Here is a 21,585-nt window from a genome sequence, read left to right as displayed (position 1 = left end):
AGATAGATAGATAGATAGATAGATAGATAGATAGATAGATAGATAGATAGATAGATAGATAGATAGATAGATAGATAGATAGATAGATAGATAGATAGATAGATAGATAGATAGATAGATAGATAGATAGATAGATAGATAGATAGATAGATAGATAGATAGATAGATAGATAGATAGATAGATAGATAGATAGATAGATAGATAGATAGATAGATAGATAGATAGATAGATAGATAGATAGATAGATAGATAGATAGATAGATAGATAGATAGATAGATAGATAGATAGATAGATAGATAGATAGATAGATAGATAGATAGATAGATAGATAGATAGATAGATAGATAGATAGATAGATAGATAGATAGATAGATAGATAGATAGATCTGCTACTCTTCAATCATAAGCACCGGATTGCTCCAGGTATCAAAATTCTTGAAGACTTTTAAATCCAGTACCTTAAATAAGGACAAACACGATCGTTACCAAAGTCAATATTACATTCCATATTAAAATAAGCAGAAATAACTCCACTCCAACAAGTCCTACAACTGCCCTAACCACAAAGGGTCAGATATTCTTTGACTGTAAATAATTTATTTTTTAAAACTCAACCTACTATAAATACCATCCTGAACCTCCTGGGCCGCATTTCCTCTTTTGTTTGAATTTCTCTATGTCTAAATACGGAGTGCCAATCAGTGGATTTAGCCGCTTGTAACTCCTCTTTTTTTCACGTGAACCATACTTGGAAATGTTAATCAAAACATCGGTGGAAGAGATTCAGAATAATGCAACGTTGCTTTCTCCCTCAATTCGTTTGTCACACCATTTGTTTCTAATTTTAAGCTGATAATATAAATAAAATATGGCGTTAGAAACAGAGAATTAAAAGTTTATAAAGCAACGTATTGGAGGATTAAAATCAGTAAATGTACATAGATCCCAACCTATTAGCATCATAGTGCACGCTGAGGAGGAAGGATTCCACCACAGTGGGTTAAAGCGCAAATCTAGCTGTACAAAATTAATAACTTATATTCTATGTAACAGATTTTCATGAAATATATTTTTTGTGTACAAACTCTCATTATGCTTGTCGAAGAGGAACTACCCCTTTATAGGGAATGATTTTAGACAAAGTTAATAACTTTTCTAATACCTAACAGATTTTCGTGAACATTTACATAGAAGTTACAGGGAGCATATGTTGTTTGTATAAAAATTCTCATCACGATTGTATATGACAAACTACCCCTTTTTAGGGATGGTTTTAGACAGAATTAATAACTTTTCTCCTAACAGATTTTTTTTTTAAATTTGTACAGAAAATACAAGTAGCATAATATTTTTGTGTACAAACTCTCATTGCGTTTGTATAAGAGGGGTGTTGTTTGGAGAAAGTTTAACACATTATGCACTGTGACTGGCGTATGGCACCATGCATACATATTTCGATATAATTGTGTTGTTTCCTGTGCATACTTGTTGAATGAAATGATGTTGATTGGTAACGGAAAGGAAATTGTAGACGAAATAATTTAGAATCGTCTTATTACTTCTTCATTAACACCCGCTGTAATGTTAGAAGGCAAAACAGGTACAGTGTCTGTAATAACGTCACAGATTTTTCTATGTACCGTCTTCAGTAAACAGTTTCTCATGTAGCTCATTCTTTTTGTGATTAACTGTTACTGTGTATAGTTTGAGGAACATGATTTGATTTTCAATTATACTGACTTCCCACCTCATCAATTCTGTAGTTTCGTTTTCAAACAATAAATTTATCTGGTCTAGTTCTTGTTGAGAATGTGCAGAGACAGGAGGTTGAATTTCTCTTCTTTTAGGTCTACTAGATCCTACTACTTTCACGGAATAGCTTCCTGGGTCTTCCTAGAGACGAGATGGATGAGGTTAAATACAGCTCCTGTTTTTCTAGCGAGTATTGCATCATATCTCGATTTAGAAAAATAATGTTATTTATTTACTTTTTCGGCCAATCAGAATACTTGATACGAAATTTTTCTTTACTTCTATGAACCTGCTTCCACTGACGACTGAAATTATCTACAAAATCCTTTAGATTCCTTTCAAACATTTATGTATTTCATGTAGTTAGTAAGCGTTTCTTTTTCCAGTATCTTCGAGTATAGTTCTTCAAATAACTGTAACCGCGTGATAACCGATTGCGCACCGACCTATAAAATGTAAAATAACTAAGTTGCAAGAATGTGCAAATAATTCAATACTTGCCCTAAATTACATTTTAGCACAACTTAGATCGTGACACAGAGTGGCGCAGTGTATTAAGAGACTGGTCAAAGGCATTAAATGTGAAATAACTGTTAAGTTTCTTATAGAAGTAATGCCATTAAAACTATTGAGTATCTATTTTAAATATTTACTGAATCTGGTAAGACATAAATTACCATACCTTCAGTGCATAAATACAACCACAGACTTCCACTCCGTGCGCGGAGGTAACTCAGATTGGAGGAAATTGAATAATATACACGGGATAAATCATGATTTTTGTGATGAAAAATGCTTTCGTCCAGCCAGATTCGTAATTTGACGCACTGTGCACCAGTTATTTTCCCGTAGTAACCGACATTGAGTAGAATTATAATTTGTATTTCCCACTAAATAATCACCTAACTACTACACGTGTGCAAGTTTCACGCAGTGATTTTGTTCACATTAAATTTCTTTCAGACGGCTTCCATTTTAAGGCGAATGTAGTTGTCTAATTAATCTCAGCGCTCGGTCTGACTACCACTGTAAGATATTGCCATGGCAACCTCGGCCTCATGTCGCAAATTACCGTCTCGCTATCACGCTAAATAACATAGTAGTTGGTACAGCATCATTAGATAACACACTAAAGAGGAGGAATGTACTTTCCACGACAATTCAAGTCTTCTCTTTCTCGTCTGCTCATCAAAATGAGAAATCTATCCATATATAAATCCCGTTAACAAAATATATTTCTCTAAACCGAACATCCCTGGGCACACAGAGTTCAATTTTTCAAGTTTCCTTCCAATAAAATTGCTATAAAATAGTGGCGATTGTGAGTAAATAATGTTAAAGAGAAATTTAGACTTACTGGTATGGTATAATATTCTGTTGCTTATAAAGTGAAATCACCACACGGACTGTGAATTCTACCTGCATTAATTATCTCCTAAATTTTGAATACCAAGAAAATTAATCTAGTAGAACAAATTCGCATGATTCGACATGTAGACTGTGAAAGTGAATTGACGACAATAACGAGATATTTTACTTTTTCTGTTTTCGTTAGAGGTGGGGTTAATTTAATTTCCCACAGCATTCGTGTAGACTGTTTAAAACAAAATTTGTTGTTGGAAGAAAATTGTAATTATTATGAACAGAATTACAAATACAGGAGAGCGTCGATTATCCGAAACAATTGTGGACGGGGGTGTTCGAATAACTGATTTTTCGGATAACGGATCATTTACGAAAACAAATTGTACGTGTCACAGGAGCAGTATGAAACAGAAATACTGATGTTAAACACAAATTGTACATAATTATATATTTTGTATCACACGTCTTACAAATGAAACAGAGAACTGACTAGCCTAGTTTGAGAAGTTGAAAATGGTCATTAAAATAGGCTTAGAGTTTAGGAAAATAAGTCCATTTTTTTTTTTGCTTCAGTGCTGAGACTCGTTTTTTTTTTTTTTTGCAGCCAAATCTCGCAGACAGCGCTAACGGAACTTCTACATGGCGCGCTCGCATATTTAAATTTTCCGACTGGAACGCTTTCGGTTAACCGATGTTTCGGTTGATCAGTATTCGGATAATCGATGCTCTACTGTATGTTGATTTTGTCTTTATAATAATCATTTTCGTAACTGTAAAATTTCCGTTAATAACAAAAAGAAAGTCTCTCTCTCTCTGTCTGTCTCTCTCTCTCTCTCTCTCTCTCTCTCTCTCTCTCTCTCTCACCGACAGAATGCTTATCTGGAGATTTTCATTGGACGTGCGATTTAGTAAATAGTAATTAACTGATGTGAAACATTTGTTCATAGACACATTGATTTGTGTTACACCGTTTCATTTATCACTGCACCCCATATAAGAAAAATATGTAGAAAAAAGTCCATGAGAATTCGTTTCAAGTAAAACTTCATTTTGAGTTATTTTTGTAACAGATCTAAGTAGGCCTACTTGTGCAATACTTACGTATGAGGAAAATCATAGATACTTGGTGTAGCTGTAGGAGAGAGTTGGCATGACGAAACCAATTTTTCGATGTCAGTAATGTTGAAAGATTGTGTTTCCGTGGAAGAATCACAATAAAAACTTTGCAGCGTCCCAATGAATGCAAAGAGAAAGTAAAACCCATTTACCACGACGATACAGGTTAGGTTTCATATGATGCTTGTGATGAAGAAAGTCGCTTATGCACCATTCTGTTGATGATTATTTCGGAACTTCATGCCCGATGTGGGAGTAATTAATTTGCAGCTCAAACCGTGTCTGTTGCAGGGAGCTGTGCCACGAAGCGTGGACCAAGCTCAGGCTGTCGCCCATGTTCGGCTGCATCTGTCCGAACAACCACATGAAGAGACGGTGCGACAGGATCTTCAGCATGGTGAACCACAACCCTTGCGTAGGTGAGTGGTTTCGCCTCGCCGCCGCAGCTGCTTCTGTTAATTCCAACCATGTAGTGTTACTGACGTTGTTGATATTATGAGATCAGTTACATATATCTATAATTATTCTCATGACAGGAGTTTTATTCGGGCATACATGCCCGCCAGACCAGATACTGAATTCAGTATGGGTGATTTCATTGAGGGGAAACATAGTTGTCACTTAAGGGGAGTAACTCTTTCTATGATATGGTTACCAATGTAAATACCCCGCATTGTTTTTTAATTGAGCTTAGAAACCCCGACTTTTGTAGTTGTCAGAAATCGTTTTTCGTGTATTACTGTGTCCTCATTTCTTTGTTGGGCATGCATTTCTTGGCTAGCTTGTTGCATGCAAGTCTCCGTGTTTTATTATTTCTCACTCGGCACCACTTTCTTTCAAATGGTCCACTCATACCTCCCTCTTCTCTAATTTTGGCCTAATTTCAAACTGTTCTGTCGTCAGCACCTTTCACATTGATTAAAAGAAATTGAAAATCTAATTTGCTCATAAGCTAATTGTGCTAAGCTAAGTATATGGATTTTAATTCAGTGCGGAAGTGTACTTCAGGAGTCGCAATGCCGTAACTTCAGTAGTTAATCAGCAACGTGTATGCATCAATAAACCCCTCATGCGCATAATTAATCAGTGTCCGAGGAGAATTCGATGTGTTTAACACTTCTCCCCTACTGGACTCGTAATCCCTCAGCGATCGTGTCGTGAAGTCGAAGTAGCAAGTCTCAAAGCATTTACCTCCATCTCGACTTATGTGATGCGCAGCAAGATGTTATCGAAGACTTAATTTGCCACTCTTCAGGAAACAGCAATTCAGTGAAAAATGTCTCACGCGCTACACTGGAACGTAGGTATTCACATAAATATAACTTAATTCACATATTAACGGGCTTTGACGTCATGATATTTGTTTTCATTTCATAATCTGGATTGCTTTGAAACGTGTATTGCGAAATCTAAGTAAATAAAAATAAAATGAAATAAAATAAAACAATTTAAGCTAAGTTCCCATGTACAGTAGTATAGTGGTAATACTTTTTACGAAAATCTGTTTCCCAAAATGTTTCGTTTCAGGGGACCAGAATTGGTTACATTCAGTGGTACTATGAATTCAATAGATAATTCGTCAAAGTTTTGTGATGTAGTTGCCTAGGATTTCCTCTAAAATCTGTATTGTGCAGAGTCTGTATGAGAGGTTAATTTGGAGGAGAAATTAGCGGTCATATTTCGATTTTATATTGTACGTTTTTCACAAAATTAAATATAATTTTCTGAAAGAAATTAAATTTTACGTAAATGATTTTAAGTTTCAGTGATTTCAAGTGTGTCCCGACTTCAGTAACACCATTTCTTTTTAAATTGTTTGAAATTGTTTCCTTCATTCTTTGCTGTCCATAACTAAATATAAGATTACATGTTGACATTAATTTCTTGTTAATAAACTCTCAAGCTTATTGATCGTAATGTGTCGTCCGATTTCGTTTATTTCAATATATCATTCTTCAAGTTTTATAATTTATTGACTAAGCACCCATAAATATGAAAGTCGAGTAATAAGCTTCGGAACAGAATTATACTTACTCTATTTTAATCCTGCATCGAATTCTCCCGACGGACACAATTCTTGCCGACATTCTCACCATTGAAATGCATTGCCGTGTTAAGATAGTTCATTGTGCTTCTCAAGGATGTTTATCGCATTCGTTGCCTGTCTTCGTTGTAGTCACGGCTGTGTTGTCGAAAACAAAATTACAAACTGTATATAGCTAAATTATACCAAGTCTGACATTAATTTTACATCTTCCAAGTTGGAATATCAGCTGTACAACGTGTATGATTATTAAGAGGCGTAAAATCACTGGAAATTATAGCAGATTATTTGGAGTAATATAATACGCACTTGAAAATCTCATGTTTAGATGCAGTGCAGTTATATTGCATAAACAGTTTTATCACATATATCTACATGACTTAATAATTTCTAATTTTCCTCTAGAGCAACAATGTCTTTGATACACGTTACCATAAAATGGAAAGTGGTTTTAATACCGTCATCAAGTCCAGCAAGTTTGTAGATTTATATATTACAAGCACTGAAAAAAATAAACTAATTTTTATTGACCTGACTGGGAATGTACTTTCTTACATAATTAATCCAAATTTGCCAAAATTATTGCACACTAAATGTTGCTTATCTTCACCAGTTTAATTAAATACGATTATAATTCTTGGCAGTAAGACACAAATATTATGTAACTTACATTTACACATATTTAGGAGTATGTTCTCAACAATGAGTACAATTATTTCGATAAAAAAATTATTCATGTTATGAAAATAGACTTTCCAAAATCTCGATCACGAAAAAAGCTACTAAAATAAGTTATTTATTAGTAAATAATTACTCGTGCTGCTACTACTACTACTACTACTACTACTACTACTACTACTACTAATAATAATAATAATAATAATAATAATAATAATGTGTATTAACTTGCGTTTTCCACTTTATTTAGCCTCCTAAGGCCTTTAGTCTACGTCTAGTGAGATGAAAGAACGAACGTCTCTTCCTCAGCTTGACGATAATAAGGAAACCTACGAACAATGGAATTGTTGAATCTCTTCACCGCTCACCGCCGGACGGGTCTTGTAGGCGAAAAGCAAAGTTACATACTATATTAAGATGTTTCGTTTATGTCTGGATATCACTGAATCTGCTAACACTGCTAATATCCCTTTGATACTTCCGCAAAATGTATTTCCTTATCAAACATTATACGCGTATATAAATGAGTTTGAATATCAATAAAAATTACCAAAATCATATCGAATTGTAGCCACGTGTATGCGGTTGTACAATGATATAACATCCTCCACACACTCAGTCGTACACACACATAGAGATTTCCTCTTATTTAGTATTGAAGTTGCTGCCCGTTCAGGCCACACTGCAGAACTTTTCATAGTTAAAGGAAATTTCACGAAGATAATTTGGATTTTCCAAGTTCTAATATTTGTTGTTTTGTTAAACTCAGTGTAAATTTAAATTTAATTTTCAATTCTCGGAGCGACGGACCTGAATTCCACATACACAGCTATTGTCTGTTGCACTTAATGACTTCTTAGCAGGGAGAGGTGGAATGTCAACTACTTCGATGAATGATTTTGTACTCAGAAGATATCACAGATGTAGATAAGACGGCTTCCTAACAGATAGTCTCATTGAGGGAACGAGTCTCTTCGTTGGCATCCCTGACCGGCACGTGTTCATGGTAGTTAGAATTGAAGGATGAGAGAGTGTTCTATCTGGCATCTGGCCGCCTCCTCTATGTGACATTACTTGCGCCATATATCTTGATGAAGAAATGATGACAATATAGGGGTGAAATGTCGAATGTTGGTCCAGTGAAATCTGTAAAATTGGGAGTACGATAGAACTCCGGAGAAAGCATCGTCCTCCATATTTTTCTCCACCACAATTACCACTCCGGAAAAATCTGAAAAAAAACCCGCATCCCATACTTTTGTCCACCACAGATATAAGTCTAATGCACTCCGAATATACTCTCATTCTACAAAATTTTCCACCAGAAATCTCATATTGGAGAATCCAGAAGAAACATTCGCGTCCGAAATTTTTCCACAAGTATCACAGTAGAGAATGAAGAAGAAACGCTCATTCTTCAAACTTGTCCAAAACAAGTCCATTGTGGTGATCCACGGATAAACCCTCATCCTCCAAAGTTCTCCCCCTCAAGTCTCATACTGGAGAATCCCGAATATTTCCGCAATAAGTATCACACCAGATATTGAGAAGAAACTCTTATCCAAACTTGTCCACAAGTCTCATTGGAGAATTCAGAAGAAACACTCGCAACAAGTATCACACGGGAGAATTTCGAAGAAACCTTCATTCTCCAAACATGTCCATGACAATTCTGTCACTGGTGAACACAGAAGAAATCCACGCGTCTCAAAATTGTCCATCACAAATATCACTCCTGAGAACCCGAACAAGCATTATTCTCCAAACTCCTCCATCAAAATTATCACTATGAACAACCGAGGAGAATCTTTCATTCTCCGAACTTGCTCAGAAACTCTCGCGTCTCAAATTTGTCCACTACAATTATCATTCTGGAGAAACATGGAGACACATCCTATAAAGTCGTTCACCGCAAATATGTCAGGGAACCCCAGGGAAACATTCGTTCTCCAAACTTATTTTTTGTCTAGTGTCGGGTATTGACTCTTCGTCATTCACCCATATGAAACCAGTTGTGTAAATCAATTTACCTAAAGAATCGTTGCCCAGGGTGTGCCACACAAGGCTGGTCTACACTACACCCATAATGTGGGAAGATGATGGAGATTTGTTTGAATGCCACTGGGGAATCGGAGCTCCCGGAGAAAACTTCTGTTACATGGACTATGAATTTCTCAACACAAGTCAAATCGGGGGTACGCCTTGTCCACCACAAATATCAGTTCCGGTAACCTCGGAAAAAGTCTCGTCTCGAAACTTGTCAACCTCAAAAATCACTCCCGGGAAACCTTCATCCACCACAAGTGTCTTTCCGGGGATGAAGCCCGAATTAGTGAAGCGACGGACAAACTGTACTCATAAATATATTTCTCTACAATGAAGTGGGATCAGTCAAAAACTTTACTCCTTACATTTCTCATAATTTTCGACTGTTCTTACAGAATCAGTTTCTAAATTTATTAGCCTTGAGTACGTATTCTTTCGAGGAGCCCGCCGTCTGTCGTTTGCGTCTAACGTCTTGGCTACGGCAACTTTCACCTGCTTCTAGTTAACATTAAATCCACTGATATACATTTTTAAGATAGTGTATAGCTGGTCTACTAAAACGTGATTCTCCAGGAAATCATTTGACGAATTCTCTTCTACATTCATATTTAAAATAAAATTTCAGCAAACACACTATCTGTTCTAAATTGCATTTCACACGAAGTGCGGAAATGAATGCAACGTTTCACTAAACACACCGACTCAGAGTGGTGAGAGGAAATGAGATGTTTTATGTAACGCACTGTCCAACAACCTCAAGCCCGTGAATACTGTTCGTCAAGTTGAGAAAGAGGAACGATTTATACAATAGGTACATCCACATAGCGTTTACACTGTACTTTGATATCGTGACAGAATTTTCTTTTTAAAGACAAAACGTGTGCAACGTTGATTTATAAGAAGTCACAATAAACCTAAAGGCTTTTGCATTATTTAAAATTATATGTTGCCTTAAAATACACGCTAAGACCTACACGGTTCATAGAAATAACTAAATGTTGATTTCCAGACAAAAATTTCGTCTATTGGTGACTCGTTTCTCTATTTACTATCTTATGCTACACGTGGTTAGATCTCAGCATCGAATTTCAACTATTTATTTCAAGTGAAAAAAACCCATCGCTTTCAATCTTGCGTGAGGAGTCACATGTAAATAGTATCAAGGTCATTTGTCGTCATTGCTGAGTAGTGTGCTTATGTGCATTCTTCTATGAAGGTGTTCTCCTCCCTGTTGCTAATTTTATAAACTTAAAATTTAATTTGTTGCAAATTTCTTCCCGAATGTCAAGTGTCCGGAAACGTTCATCGCCATTGTACATAAAACGCAACACAATGAATAACTCTTTGAGTCACTTCATGCAGAGCAGTGGAACACTATAAAATTGTAGGTACCTGTCTCACAATTCGGGATAAGTCAGATCAGACTACATTTTAATCCTTTCAGTAACCATGCTTTACTTTTGATACTGAAGTTTTGATTTAATAGTAACATGAATCACTTCAGTGAGAATTTAATTTTTTCTATAGTAGTATAAACTAGTTCTACGCAGTAAATGAATTTAATATAATTTGTTTGCTTATATCATTGATTATGTTAAGATTACAAAAACCTCATTAAAATGAACGTAACAACCGGGAGTAAACGAGATAATAGCTCAAAAACTGCAATTATTGTGAGGATTATGTACCCACAGAAGTGATACTTACGTGGGCATATTTCAGCTGCATACCACAGGATTCATAGACCTCCATGGGATTTAGGTCGGCTAATCTCGATAGCCTATAATTAAAAATCCTAACCTCAATTCAAGCCAGGCCTTGTTTAAATTTGCAATTTCCATATTTGGTTTTCTCGAGGAATATAGAAAACAAAGTCATTACGGCGAAATAAGTCTCCTAAAATCTATATAAAAATATTCTCCTGTGTTGTTTGTCCCACGCGATACAGGGGCAAAAAACGGGTTCCCTGCGTTCAGAGAAAGATGAGACATGTAAGTGATAGTTGCGCGTGCCAATGAACTAGGATCCTCACGAACAGAGACAGATGCTTCTACAAACTGATGGCTGTACCGCGTGAATTAAGAAGAAGGTTTCTTGCGAACGGAGCAAGATTCTCCTTGTAAGTGAAAGCCATACCACGTGAATTAAGAAGAGAGTTCCTTCGAACAGAGCAAGATTCTCCTTGTAAGTGACGGCCATACCACGTGAATTAAGAAGATGGTTCCTTCGAACAGAGCAAGATTCTCCTTGTAAGTGACGGCCATACCACGTGAATTAAGAAGAGGGTTCCTTCGAACAGAGCAAGATTCTCCTTATAAGTGACGGCCATACCACGTGAATTAAGAAGAGGATTCCTTCGAACAGAGCAAGATTCTCCTTGTAAGTGACGGCCATACCTTGTAAATGATGGCTATACCACGTGAATTAAGAACAAAATTCCTTCGAACACAGCAAGATTCTCCTTGTAAGTGATGGCTATACCACGTGAATTAAGAAAAAGGTTCCTTACGAACACAGCAAGATTCTCCTTGTAAGTGATGGCTATACCACGTGAATTAAGAACAAGATTCCTTCGAACACAGCAAGATTCTCCTTGTAAGTGATGGCTATACCACGTGAATTAAGAAAAATGTTCCTTACGAACACAGCAAGATTCTCCTTCTAAGTGATGGCTATACCGCATAAATTAAGTATTAAGTCTGGTTCACAATAAAGTGGGAATGGAAACTACAACGAGAACGGAAATAATGTTAATATACATGTATTTAAATAATATTTTTCTGTTCACGTTGTCATTTCCGTTCCCGGCTTATTGTGAACCAGCCTTAAGGTCCCTTGCGAACAGAGCAAGATGCCTTATAAATAATCGTTCTTCTTAGTAACGCTGACTAAACGATATTGAACATACTTATTGAGATAATTGTGTGAGTCTGAACAGTAGCTCATGAGATTTCACGTAAAGTTTGACGAATGCATTGTGGAGTGTGTGGTATGCGGCTGTATATGCGCTGACGTGTAGTTGCCCCTCAAATAACTATGAACACTTATTAATACCAGAGCTTGTGTCTCACACCATTGCATGACTTAATGACGTGCTGTAGACACACCAAGTAAATTTCGCACTATTTTTACACTTAAACTACTTGATCTTTTTTGTCACCCAATGGTTAGTACTTATCATAGTGTTTTCGAACTCACCTTCATAAATTTGGGCAAATATATTACTAATGGAGCATAATTTCTGTTATAAGGATATAATTTTCAAGATGCATTCACCAGTTTGTATGAATATATTTATTTTAAAACTCCCAGTGCAGGTGGTACTATGACACACGTCCACTCTCTGCCTCCCACTCTAGTTACTGCGAGTTCAAGCTATTCAATATACCAGACTTTTTGTTTTTCTTGAAAATTTTATCGACTCAAGTTACTTTACGTATTTTATTTGGATTTCACATACCCAAATTTATGAATGAAATTTGTTAACACTTCTGTTTAAAATGTTTAATGAAGCACTAGACTTGTGTTTTAAATTTCGCCCCATGGAAGTAGCTGTGTAGTATTTCATACATTCCTGGAAGTGTCGAGCAATAGCTTGAAGAGTTCAATTTTTTCCCTAGAATTTGTAGGTTTGTTTCCTCTACTTTTTACCCTCGCCACATACTTTGTTGTTGTGTGAATTATTGTGCATTATATATTTTAAATTCAATTCCTCATTAATAATTACATTTTAATACGTATATTGGTAATATGAAGAGTTAATATATGGTTTGCATGGAAAATTAATATGACTCAAAGTAGATGATCTTATGCACAAGGTTGATGGTAGAATTATCGAATTTGGTTTATAAATTTTTGTATAATGACAATTGCAGGAGTATTTCACAACCGATACTTTCATGTTTAAAAGTTGGCAATAATCCACAATTTCGCGAAGGCGAATTGACTGGAATATTAGACATTTTCAGAAGTCTTTGGACTCTCTTTCTTCATGTAGGTAAAATCTAGCAATGAATAAATAGGTGTGAATTGACATTACCACATTCAGTTTGTCTTAACATGTGTGTGCATGTGAGAGGGTTAGACGTGACGTGTGTGCCACAGCGCAAGCTCGCTGCACTTCCTCAAGGAGCAGTGAAGAGTGAGAGACCTTAACGCATAAGCATCATCTCAGCCAGAAGTCGGAGAGACTAGCCGCTCTCCGAAACTTCATATTTTATAGACACAAAGATATATATCATTATTTTATTTCCAAAAAATTATGTCTTAATCTGCAGTAACTGTTGAGAAATTGATGTGATAATAAATATGCAGAATGCAGGCGACAAATACTCACACGTTCACATTTTCCAACTTCACTTATTGATTACAGTTTTGTCAAATTTAATTACAGCTGTATTATTTCCCTTCCGTCTCTGAAAATCTATACTGAATTCTGGCTTAAACTTGCAATGCAGGCTAACTGTGTGATAATAGAATAATCGGCAACAACTAAACTAACTACATTAATTCGATGGTTCTGATTATTTATCATAAGATATTGTAACTGAAATTGTAAAATCTCTACCCAATAGTTAAACATTTCATCGGTAACGTATACATTCTCCTTTTCCGACATCAAAGGAAGATGCCTAGAGCAGCGCATCCTTGTCCATACAATTAAGGTAAACTGTTGCATGGAGTTAGTGTGTGTCACGTAGTAAATAATAATAGTAGCTTACATAAATAAATACCTGAACACTACTTCTACATCACTGCGGTGATAAAGTTTGTAGTTTTCTTAGAACCAAGTAAATGTAATTTCCAACAATTAATCGTTGCCCATTATAGAATAGACTCCTGCACGGTAACAATCTGGTGCGAAACTCCTTGTAGTACTCTTTTCTACAATCTCATGATGTTATTTGTGATTTAAATTTCATGTTTGAAAATTTTATATTCCATTTCATGTTAAAATGAATTAAAATAAGCAAGACAGTCTTATGTTTCACTTCCGCACTCATTACGAATGTTCCAGTTCGGGTTGAATTGACTATCCTTGCCGGCATCCTCGGATGTCTCCGTATTGCACTTTCATTACACACTACATTTTGAACAGAAATTTTGTCATGTTAATGAAAACATTATTATTTTAATGGACGTATATTAAAATTTAAAAATGATTTAACCATTTCTCTTTATCTTATTGGAAGAGCCAAATTATACTTCGTTTGTTAATCAGTAATATAGTAAATTTTCAAACTGCATGTCTAGTCTTTCAATTTATAACTAGCATTCAGGACTTGACTGCAACATTGTCCAGAAATTTGTTCACAACACAGAAGAGTGGTATATCGTCTGATGGAAGCGAATGAAAACTAACGGTATTTTTCTATGATAAGGAGACCTCGGATTTTAGGTAAAAACCTATTTAGCTCATAATATAATACATTAAAATAAATGAACATATACACAATTTCTGGAAATATGTGGTCGAAATTAGTTATCCTATAGCACCTAAAATACCGAAATTAACGTTAGAAACCATTTTTACGTATTTTAATTTTTCTTTGCGAAAATTCATACCGATATATAAAGTATATAAAAATGTTGTTTTAGAATAAGACATAGCCCTAATATTACAGTCAACTCTGGATTTAGTGAACATTCGGCTAAATTGAACTTCAATCATTGAATTCGTGGTCAAGTACAACGCCCTCGAGGGGGTGTAATAGGTGATATCTGTGCTGTATTTGTCAGTTAATGTAGGCCTATTAATGTGTTTATTTCTTCAGACACTGGTAAAGTAAAGTCACCCCCATTATAGGCCAAATCGTCACAGAAGGTGGCAGGAGTTTAGGACTTCCTCTTTTAGAGACAATCGGCATTCATGTCAGTCCTATGTACCCGCCCCTTTACCCCCAAGGAAATACCTCTGATATTCATTTCTGTTGCAGACGGTCATAGTGAGCAGAAAAATTAAATCAACGGGAGAATTCACGATTACATCGGGAATCGAACCCGCGACCTTCCGATCTTGCAGCGTTATACCTTAACCGCTACGCTACCGCATACCTCATTTCTTCATATGCGGTATACATTATTCTCTGTTTCGTGTAAAATATACAGGCAGAAAAGTTATGACTTATTTGGAACCTTAGAAACTAAACCGGAATTTCTAAAAGTTAATTCTTAGAAAATTGTTGATGTGTGTATCGCCAGTTCGGATTTGAATAGTCATCTTTCTTGTTAACTTTTCCTGCATTACATCTCACATTATTTTAATTTAATCGATGATAATTTATGAAAGTAATTAAAAACTTTTGCTATTGTAGAACCTAATTTGTGTTGAGATATAGCCTATTTTAGGTACTTAAAGTAATATTTTTAAACTTAAAAATCCGAGGTCTAATGATAAGTTTAATTAGTGAATTATTTTGTGTGGATAAATTACAGCTCCGGACGTATCAGGTGATTCATTGCAAAACATACAGGAAGTTGCTTGCCTAAAACACATCACAAGTCTAAGAACAATGTCCATGTATTAAAATGTTCTAAAATTGTATGTTAATTAACTTTACTAACTGTATATAGAATGTATAGACATAAAATTTTATTTCAAATTTCTAAACGTGTCTATTGTTTCCTGTGTTATAAAAACAAATTTCAGTTATAAAAATACATTCTTCGACAGTTAGCAAATTATGTGTTGGAAAGATGAAATTCGAACGCTTGTTACAAACATCTGAGGGAGATGGCACCATGTACGTACATTTTCCTGAAGCCACATAAGGATGTGGTCTTGCAGCATGCACGAAGAGACAGACACGTCTGAGGGGGCGAGGTACTCCCCACGTACAAGCCATAACGTTGCACCACTTCCTTATCTCATATCTTTAACAACGAACGCATTACAATGTAGTCTTCCAGCAGTTTACTGCTCTCATGCGCTTAGCGGCTGAACCTTGCAATGAGATGGCAGTTCTGTGAATATTTCAATCGTAAACGTCCTCTGAGTGAACAAGGTGAGACTTCACCGGTTATACTCGATGCGTGTACTTACACATTGCGAAAAAATGTATCTCCAATGTTAAGAGACTCTTCACTCAATCATCACATACGTCACAAATAAAATGCAAAGGACTTTGATATCAGTTGCTACTATCAGAGTTTTTTTTAGTGTGCAGTCATACACAATTTGTTCAGTAATAAACCAATATGTGCAGTAATAAAACAAATGTTGTGCAGTAATAAATGTTAAAAGAAAACAACAGGTACCAAGTGAAAGCAATAGCCTTGTATTCATGAAAATTTGGATTGTATAAGATACACATACTTACAATAAACAGAAAAGTATAAGTAATGTAAACAATTGTAGCATAATTGTGCAATATTGGCGTAAGAATTAACTCGTAACAGCCAACAGTACCTTAGAATGTTTTTATTTTTTATTTTTGTCACAACCTCTTGTGTGCTGTCTCCTTGACATTTCTCGCACAGCTGAATGTGCAAGTGAAGTACTCTTGTTGTAACAGCTTCGGACGATCGCAGATACATACGTCGTTCACACTTTCGGAGCCAGAACAGTACTAATTCTCCAGGATTCCATTCAAACAGAGTTGGCATGTTATAGTGAACAAAGAAATAAAGGTTCTCGGTTTCAGTAGTACTCATTCTGGCAAATTTTGTGTTCAAGGAGGTATCTGGGCTCGGGAGTCGTTCCACATCAGCACTATGAGGCTTAGCCAAAAGATTACGAGCAAAAAGTGTTGCTACATTTTTGTAATTCGTTGAAGAGGCAAAAGAAAATATTTGACTTTTTCTACAAGTGTTTCGCCGCTGAAAATGTCTATATTTGGCAAACCTTTAAGGTATCAATACTCAAGGTCTATTTTTTTATAGATCGAGGTCACTGCCAATGGTATTAAATACAGCTTTTATAAATTCATCCTTGAACAGATCCTAACATGGCTTCACAACATCAATCGTTCTTTAATCTAGATTGAAACTGTTGCTAAAGACATTTATGAGGGCCTCCTTCACCTTCACGAATATGGCAGTTAAGTCCCTGTTATCAGTAACATAGAGATTGTGTCCCTTACTTCCTTTTGGTCGTGATGACCCAAAGCCGCAACCAGTTCCGGAAGTCAGATCAACGCCCTTCAGCTGTCTCAAACTACATGGGAGTACAGTAATGTTTTTTTGCGAGTGTCGATGTCCAACCTCCCAACATGGGATCTTCAGCAAAGATGATATTTTTGACTTCAAGGATTCAGTTAATCTAGCCATGTCGACAATATTGGTAGAATTTGACTGAAGTGCCATATTATGATACCTGCTGAAGACGGACAGTACAACGGCCAGAAATGTTAAGAATCTCAAGTTATCCTCCGCGCAGGGAAATTTCAGGTGACCATAGCAATAGCTATCGCCACGGTTTTTTGTGCCTTACAAAACTAAAACCTGCCAAGATCATAGCACAGCCTCCACCATTGCATATGTAAATTTAGTCCAGCGTCGAACATTTCAGGAAGAGTGACTAAATCAATATTATTCTTCTTAGCTATCATGCTCAGTTTCCTAGTTCTGAGTTCAGACACATGGAAAAAACTGCAAATTGAAAACATGTTCTGAAGCATGATATTCAGTTCTGGAACTGTATTGCAGACACTTCTCCATGCTACGTTTGACCTGTGTACGCAGGACCATATCTTCAGAAGGGGTGGAGCCATACTGCCTTGGACATTTGTCAGACTGCTTGACCTCGCTAATTTATCCAGTAGGGACCACAGTCCTGCCTTTTCACCTGTGTTTAAGGAAGCTCCATCTGTGACCATCGATGACATATTCTGTAAAATGAAATTGGTTGCCTTCTGTCTTAAAAAATTCTTCATTCCTTCACCTATTGCGGACAACACCCCCTTCGCTCCCCGCATGGAAGGCTCCTGGCCCCTAAGAATATCTCTTCCTCTTTATCAGCTGTATCAGCTATTTTTGCCATCAAAACCGTCGCACAGTAATGATATTGCTAGAAAGTAAATCAGACTCTGACGTATCATCCGAGAGTTCAACAACAACAACAACAATAATAACAATAGTAATAAAGTAATAATAATATAATAATAATTTCATTCCTGTAATTTTGATGCCGATTTGTGGAGTAATAAAAATTGCTTTAAAAACTCTGGCTACCATTATAACTATTATATATAGGTACAACCAGATAACATAAGGGCTTAAATGTTCAGAAATTTGGTTATAATGCGCTCACATTTGTATTCTGATTCATTTCCTCAAAGTAAATTAACTCTTTTTTCCACTCCAGATGAGTTAATGTGAACTATAGTGGAGCGGAGCATTTATAGAGGACGAATCTAAATTCAACCGACAAACTTCAGTCAAGTGAACAATTAGATATAGGAAACCAATGGTCACAAACTAATTGTTCACAGGATACAGGGTGTTAATTACTTTTACTTGAACACTCTTTATTCTTTATCACTTAGTTTTATTTAATTTTAACAAGCAATAATTAGAGAAAAAAGCAAATTAAAACTCTAGAATTCTACATACAAAAAGCAAAAACTTAACATATGGATCTAATAAAAATAGATTACTGGAGATTTTGATCAAAGTCTGAACCTTCTGATTCTATACAGGCTCTGCACCTCAATCATTGCCTGTCTGGCCATAACGAACACATTAGGAATTTCTCTTAACTTATGGACTGCACCAACGACCCGTACCACAAGATCTTCGGTTGAAGCAAATGAAGTACGATAAAAAAAACCGTCTTCATATAGCCGCACATAAATCTATAACGGGCTTAGATCAGAGGATCTAATAGGCCAGGATACTGGACCACCACTGCTAATCCATCTATCACGAAAAACACTGCTTGTGTAGGCGATTTGTGAAAAGAGTGCCTTACGTTTCGGACTGAGGCGCGTCCATTCGAATTCTCCCAGGACACTTTCGCGTCCCGTTGCTAAGAAAGAAAGGGCTTTCGGTATGTGGTTTACTACTTTAAGATACTTCAAATGATGACTATCAGCCAACACAGTTTGTGGTCTGAATTTAGATTCCCCGTGTAAAATTCGAAAAGGTATTTCACGTGTCATTTGGCATTCCTTTAATGCTAGGGCGTTGTCGGATAAGCCCACAATTTCATGAGAAAGTAATTTATTGTTATACACGTATAATTAACTCCACATTCATTTACTTTCCAAAATGTTTTTCTGATTGACGTATACATTTTCTCTCCATTTCATTCTATGGAGAACCGTTTCTGAAATGGAAAAACTGACTTCAATTCTTGTAATTCAAGTGTAGTTTATATATACTAAATATGTTAGGGCAGATTTTCAGGGTGAAATAAAATGTACCAGGGAGTTCGTAGCGCTGTTTCGTCATCTGCAGACGCAGAAGTCACTTTCCTACGAGATGCGCCCGTAGACTTCAATGAAATAGGAAGAAGTCGTTTCAACTAAACACATTCAAATTTTATCTTATTAGAATGTTGACAGATATAGCGCTTTAAAGAAGTATCAATAATAGCCTATTTTATTTCGAAAATTTGATAATCAAAGTTTATGTTTTTGATTTCCCTTTATTTCAAAACGAAAAATGAATGAATGTACCAAAAGCCTTCCTATGGCTGCTGTAATTTAGGCGGACTTCACATTTAAGATTTTTTCACTAAAGTATCGGAAGTGTAATGTGATTACTGGTTATTCATCCACCGGAGAGTTTTACTTTCATTATAGAAGTTAAATCCTCTTAACGTACTTTAACGATACCAACTTGTATGTTCTGCTTCATAAATGCACGTACATTAGGTAAATGTGCTGCTTTCATTGTACGTGTGATTAAACACACACACACACATAAAATATCGAGCTACGGAACTGCGGGCTCAAATTCGAAAAAAAAAATGGCATATTTAATACGATTAAATGAATTTCGTGGACGCGGTACTCACTAATTTATAAATAATGTTTGCTTCATAAATGAAGTTTTTAACAAAATTAATTTTTCAACGAAACATTACCACTTTCCTTCCTTGTCTTAATTCTTGTGGAACCTAAATGAATTATCAATCAGAACATCAGAACAAGCACATTTAAATCACTTTATTTATAACAACTATCTGTATTATTTCTTAAATGTGAGTTTTCCTTCTCTTGCCATTTAAATTTGAAAATTTGAAAGCGTTTTCAATTTATGAAAATGTTCTGATACCGCTATTGTTAATCGGTGCGGAAATGTTCATTTTTTATACTCGGGAATTCATATCCTTGTTTCACATCCCAATTATTTAGTTTGTTTCTTCACATATCAGATATTTCAAATTAGGTTTAAGATTAGTTTCGTCCGTTGGGAAGAGCGGGAAGTTTCTGATTCCTATTGGAAACACAGGATCGGACTTTCCCACTTAAGACTTACAGCAGCAACTCTCGCTCACTGTAACCTTATTCACTTCAGGAAAGGGTTCCTCTGTCGAGTACTTGCATGACTTGGGATCATAGCTACCCAACCATTCCTATGAGCCTTCGCAGAGACGTGAGAATCGAGTGCAAATTTAACAGCTTCCTCCTTTCATTATATCGAACTTGTCTAGTTACTGCCTCTGTTTTTAGTGAAGCTGAGAGGTTACGTTTCCTGAGAAAAATTTAGACAGCGTTTAAACGTGAAATGGAATCAGTGAGGAGTTAATATTATGACCTTTTGATATACAAGACGGTTCAATTGTTTAGAAATGCTCCTGTACTCCAACAATCTGGAAAAGTAGCTAAAATGAGGCTGGGATTGAAGTGTGGCCTTTCGTCTGTTATAATTTAGCAGTTGTACAAAGGAAAAATAATTGTCATTTCCCGTTTGACTAGGTGGAAGTTTGTGGACAAAAATGGAGAACTAAAATATGCAGCGAAACAAACGACACTTAAATGTTATTTAATTGCGTTGATACAGTATATGTTCAAAATGTGTACTATCACGTGCCACACATTGCCGATAGCATTTCTGAAGGTTATTGAACATGTTGATGAACAAAGATTGTTGCAAGGACAGACAAAATTACGTTATCTTCTCGCGTAATTAGGGAATATTTGTAGTTGGGTCATCTGTCTTGAAAACTGATTCTTTCACATGTCCCATATGTAGGCATCTGGGGCCGTGAGATCCGAGGAGCAGGAATTGTAAGGGAATGGAGTTCCACGAGAAATTAGGCGATCTCTAAATTGTCATTGCAGAAGGGCAAGTGACTTCCTCGCGTTTTGGGCTGTAGCTCCATCTTGCTGCATCGATTGTCGTTGGAGGGATAAGTTTCTGTCGCGACAAAAAACCGCGAAAATCCCGCATGAATGGAGTAATAAGAAGTCTCTGTAGAGTACCTGGTTTAATGTTTTTGGGTTCCGTGCAGCATCCTAGATAAAATAAGGGCCCAATATTCCATGACCAGACACGGCACACAAAATCGTAACTCAAGAACTGTGCAGTGGTTTCTGTATAATGACATCAGGCAGTCCAAACCCTAAAAAACGAGTTGCTTGTCGGTTGATCTGGATTCTGATGCGTCATAGACAACTCTCGGCTGCAACATTG

The 21,585-nt window shown here is 36.1% G+C and overlaps 1 protein-coding gene across 2 annotated transcripts in view; it reads left to right on the top strand.

Annotated features, from left to right (window-relative positions):
• The window catches only part of Gfrl (Glial cell line-derived neurotrophic family receptor-like), a 1,341,875-nt gene that overhangs the window by 1,124,940 nt on the left and 195,350 nt on the right, over window positions 1-21,585 (top strand). For both annotated transcript variants that reach the window (XM_069836786.1, XM_069836785.1), the window contains exon 5: window positions 4,527-4,654. In XM_069836786.1, the coding sequence (XP_069692887.1) occupies window positions 4,527-4,654 (128 nt within the window). The remainder of the gene's footprint in view (window positions 1-4,526; window positions 4,655-21,585) is intronic.

This window comes from Periplaneta americana, chromosome 10, assembly GCF_040183065.1.
Source record: "Periplaneta americana isolate PAMFEO1 chromosome 10, P.americana_PAMFEO1_priV1, whole genome shotgun sequence".
In the NCBI taxonomy this organism is placed as follows: domain Eukaryota; kingdom Metazoa; phylum Arthropoda; class Insecta; order Blattodea; family Blattidae; genus Periplaneta; species Periplaneta americana.
Note: the sequence above shows the minus strand (reverse complement) of the source record. Positions and strands in the feature narration are given on the sequence as shown.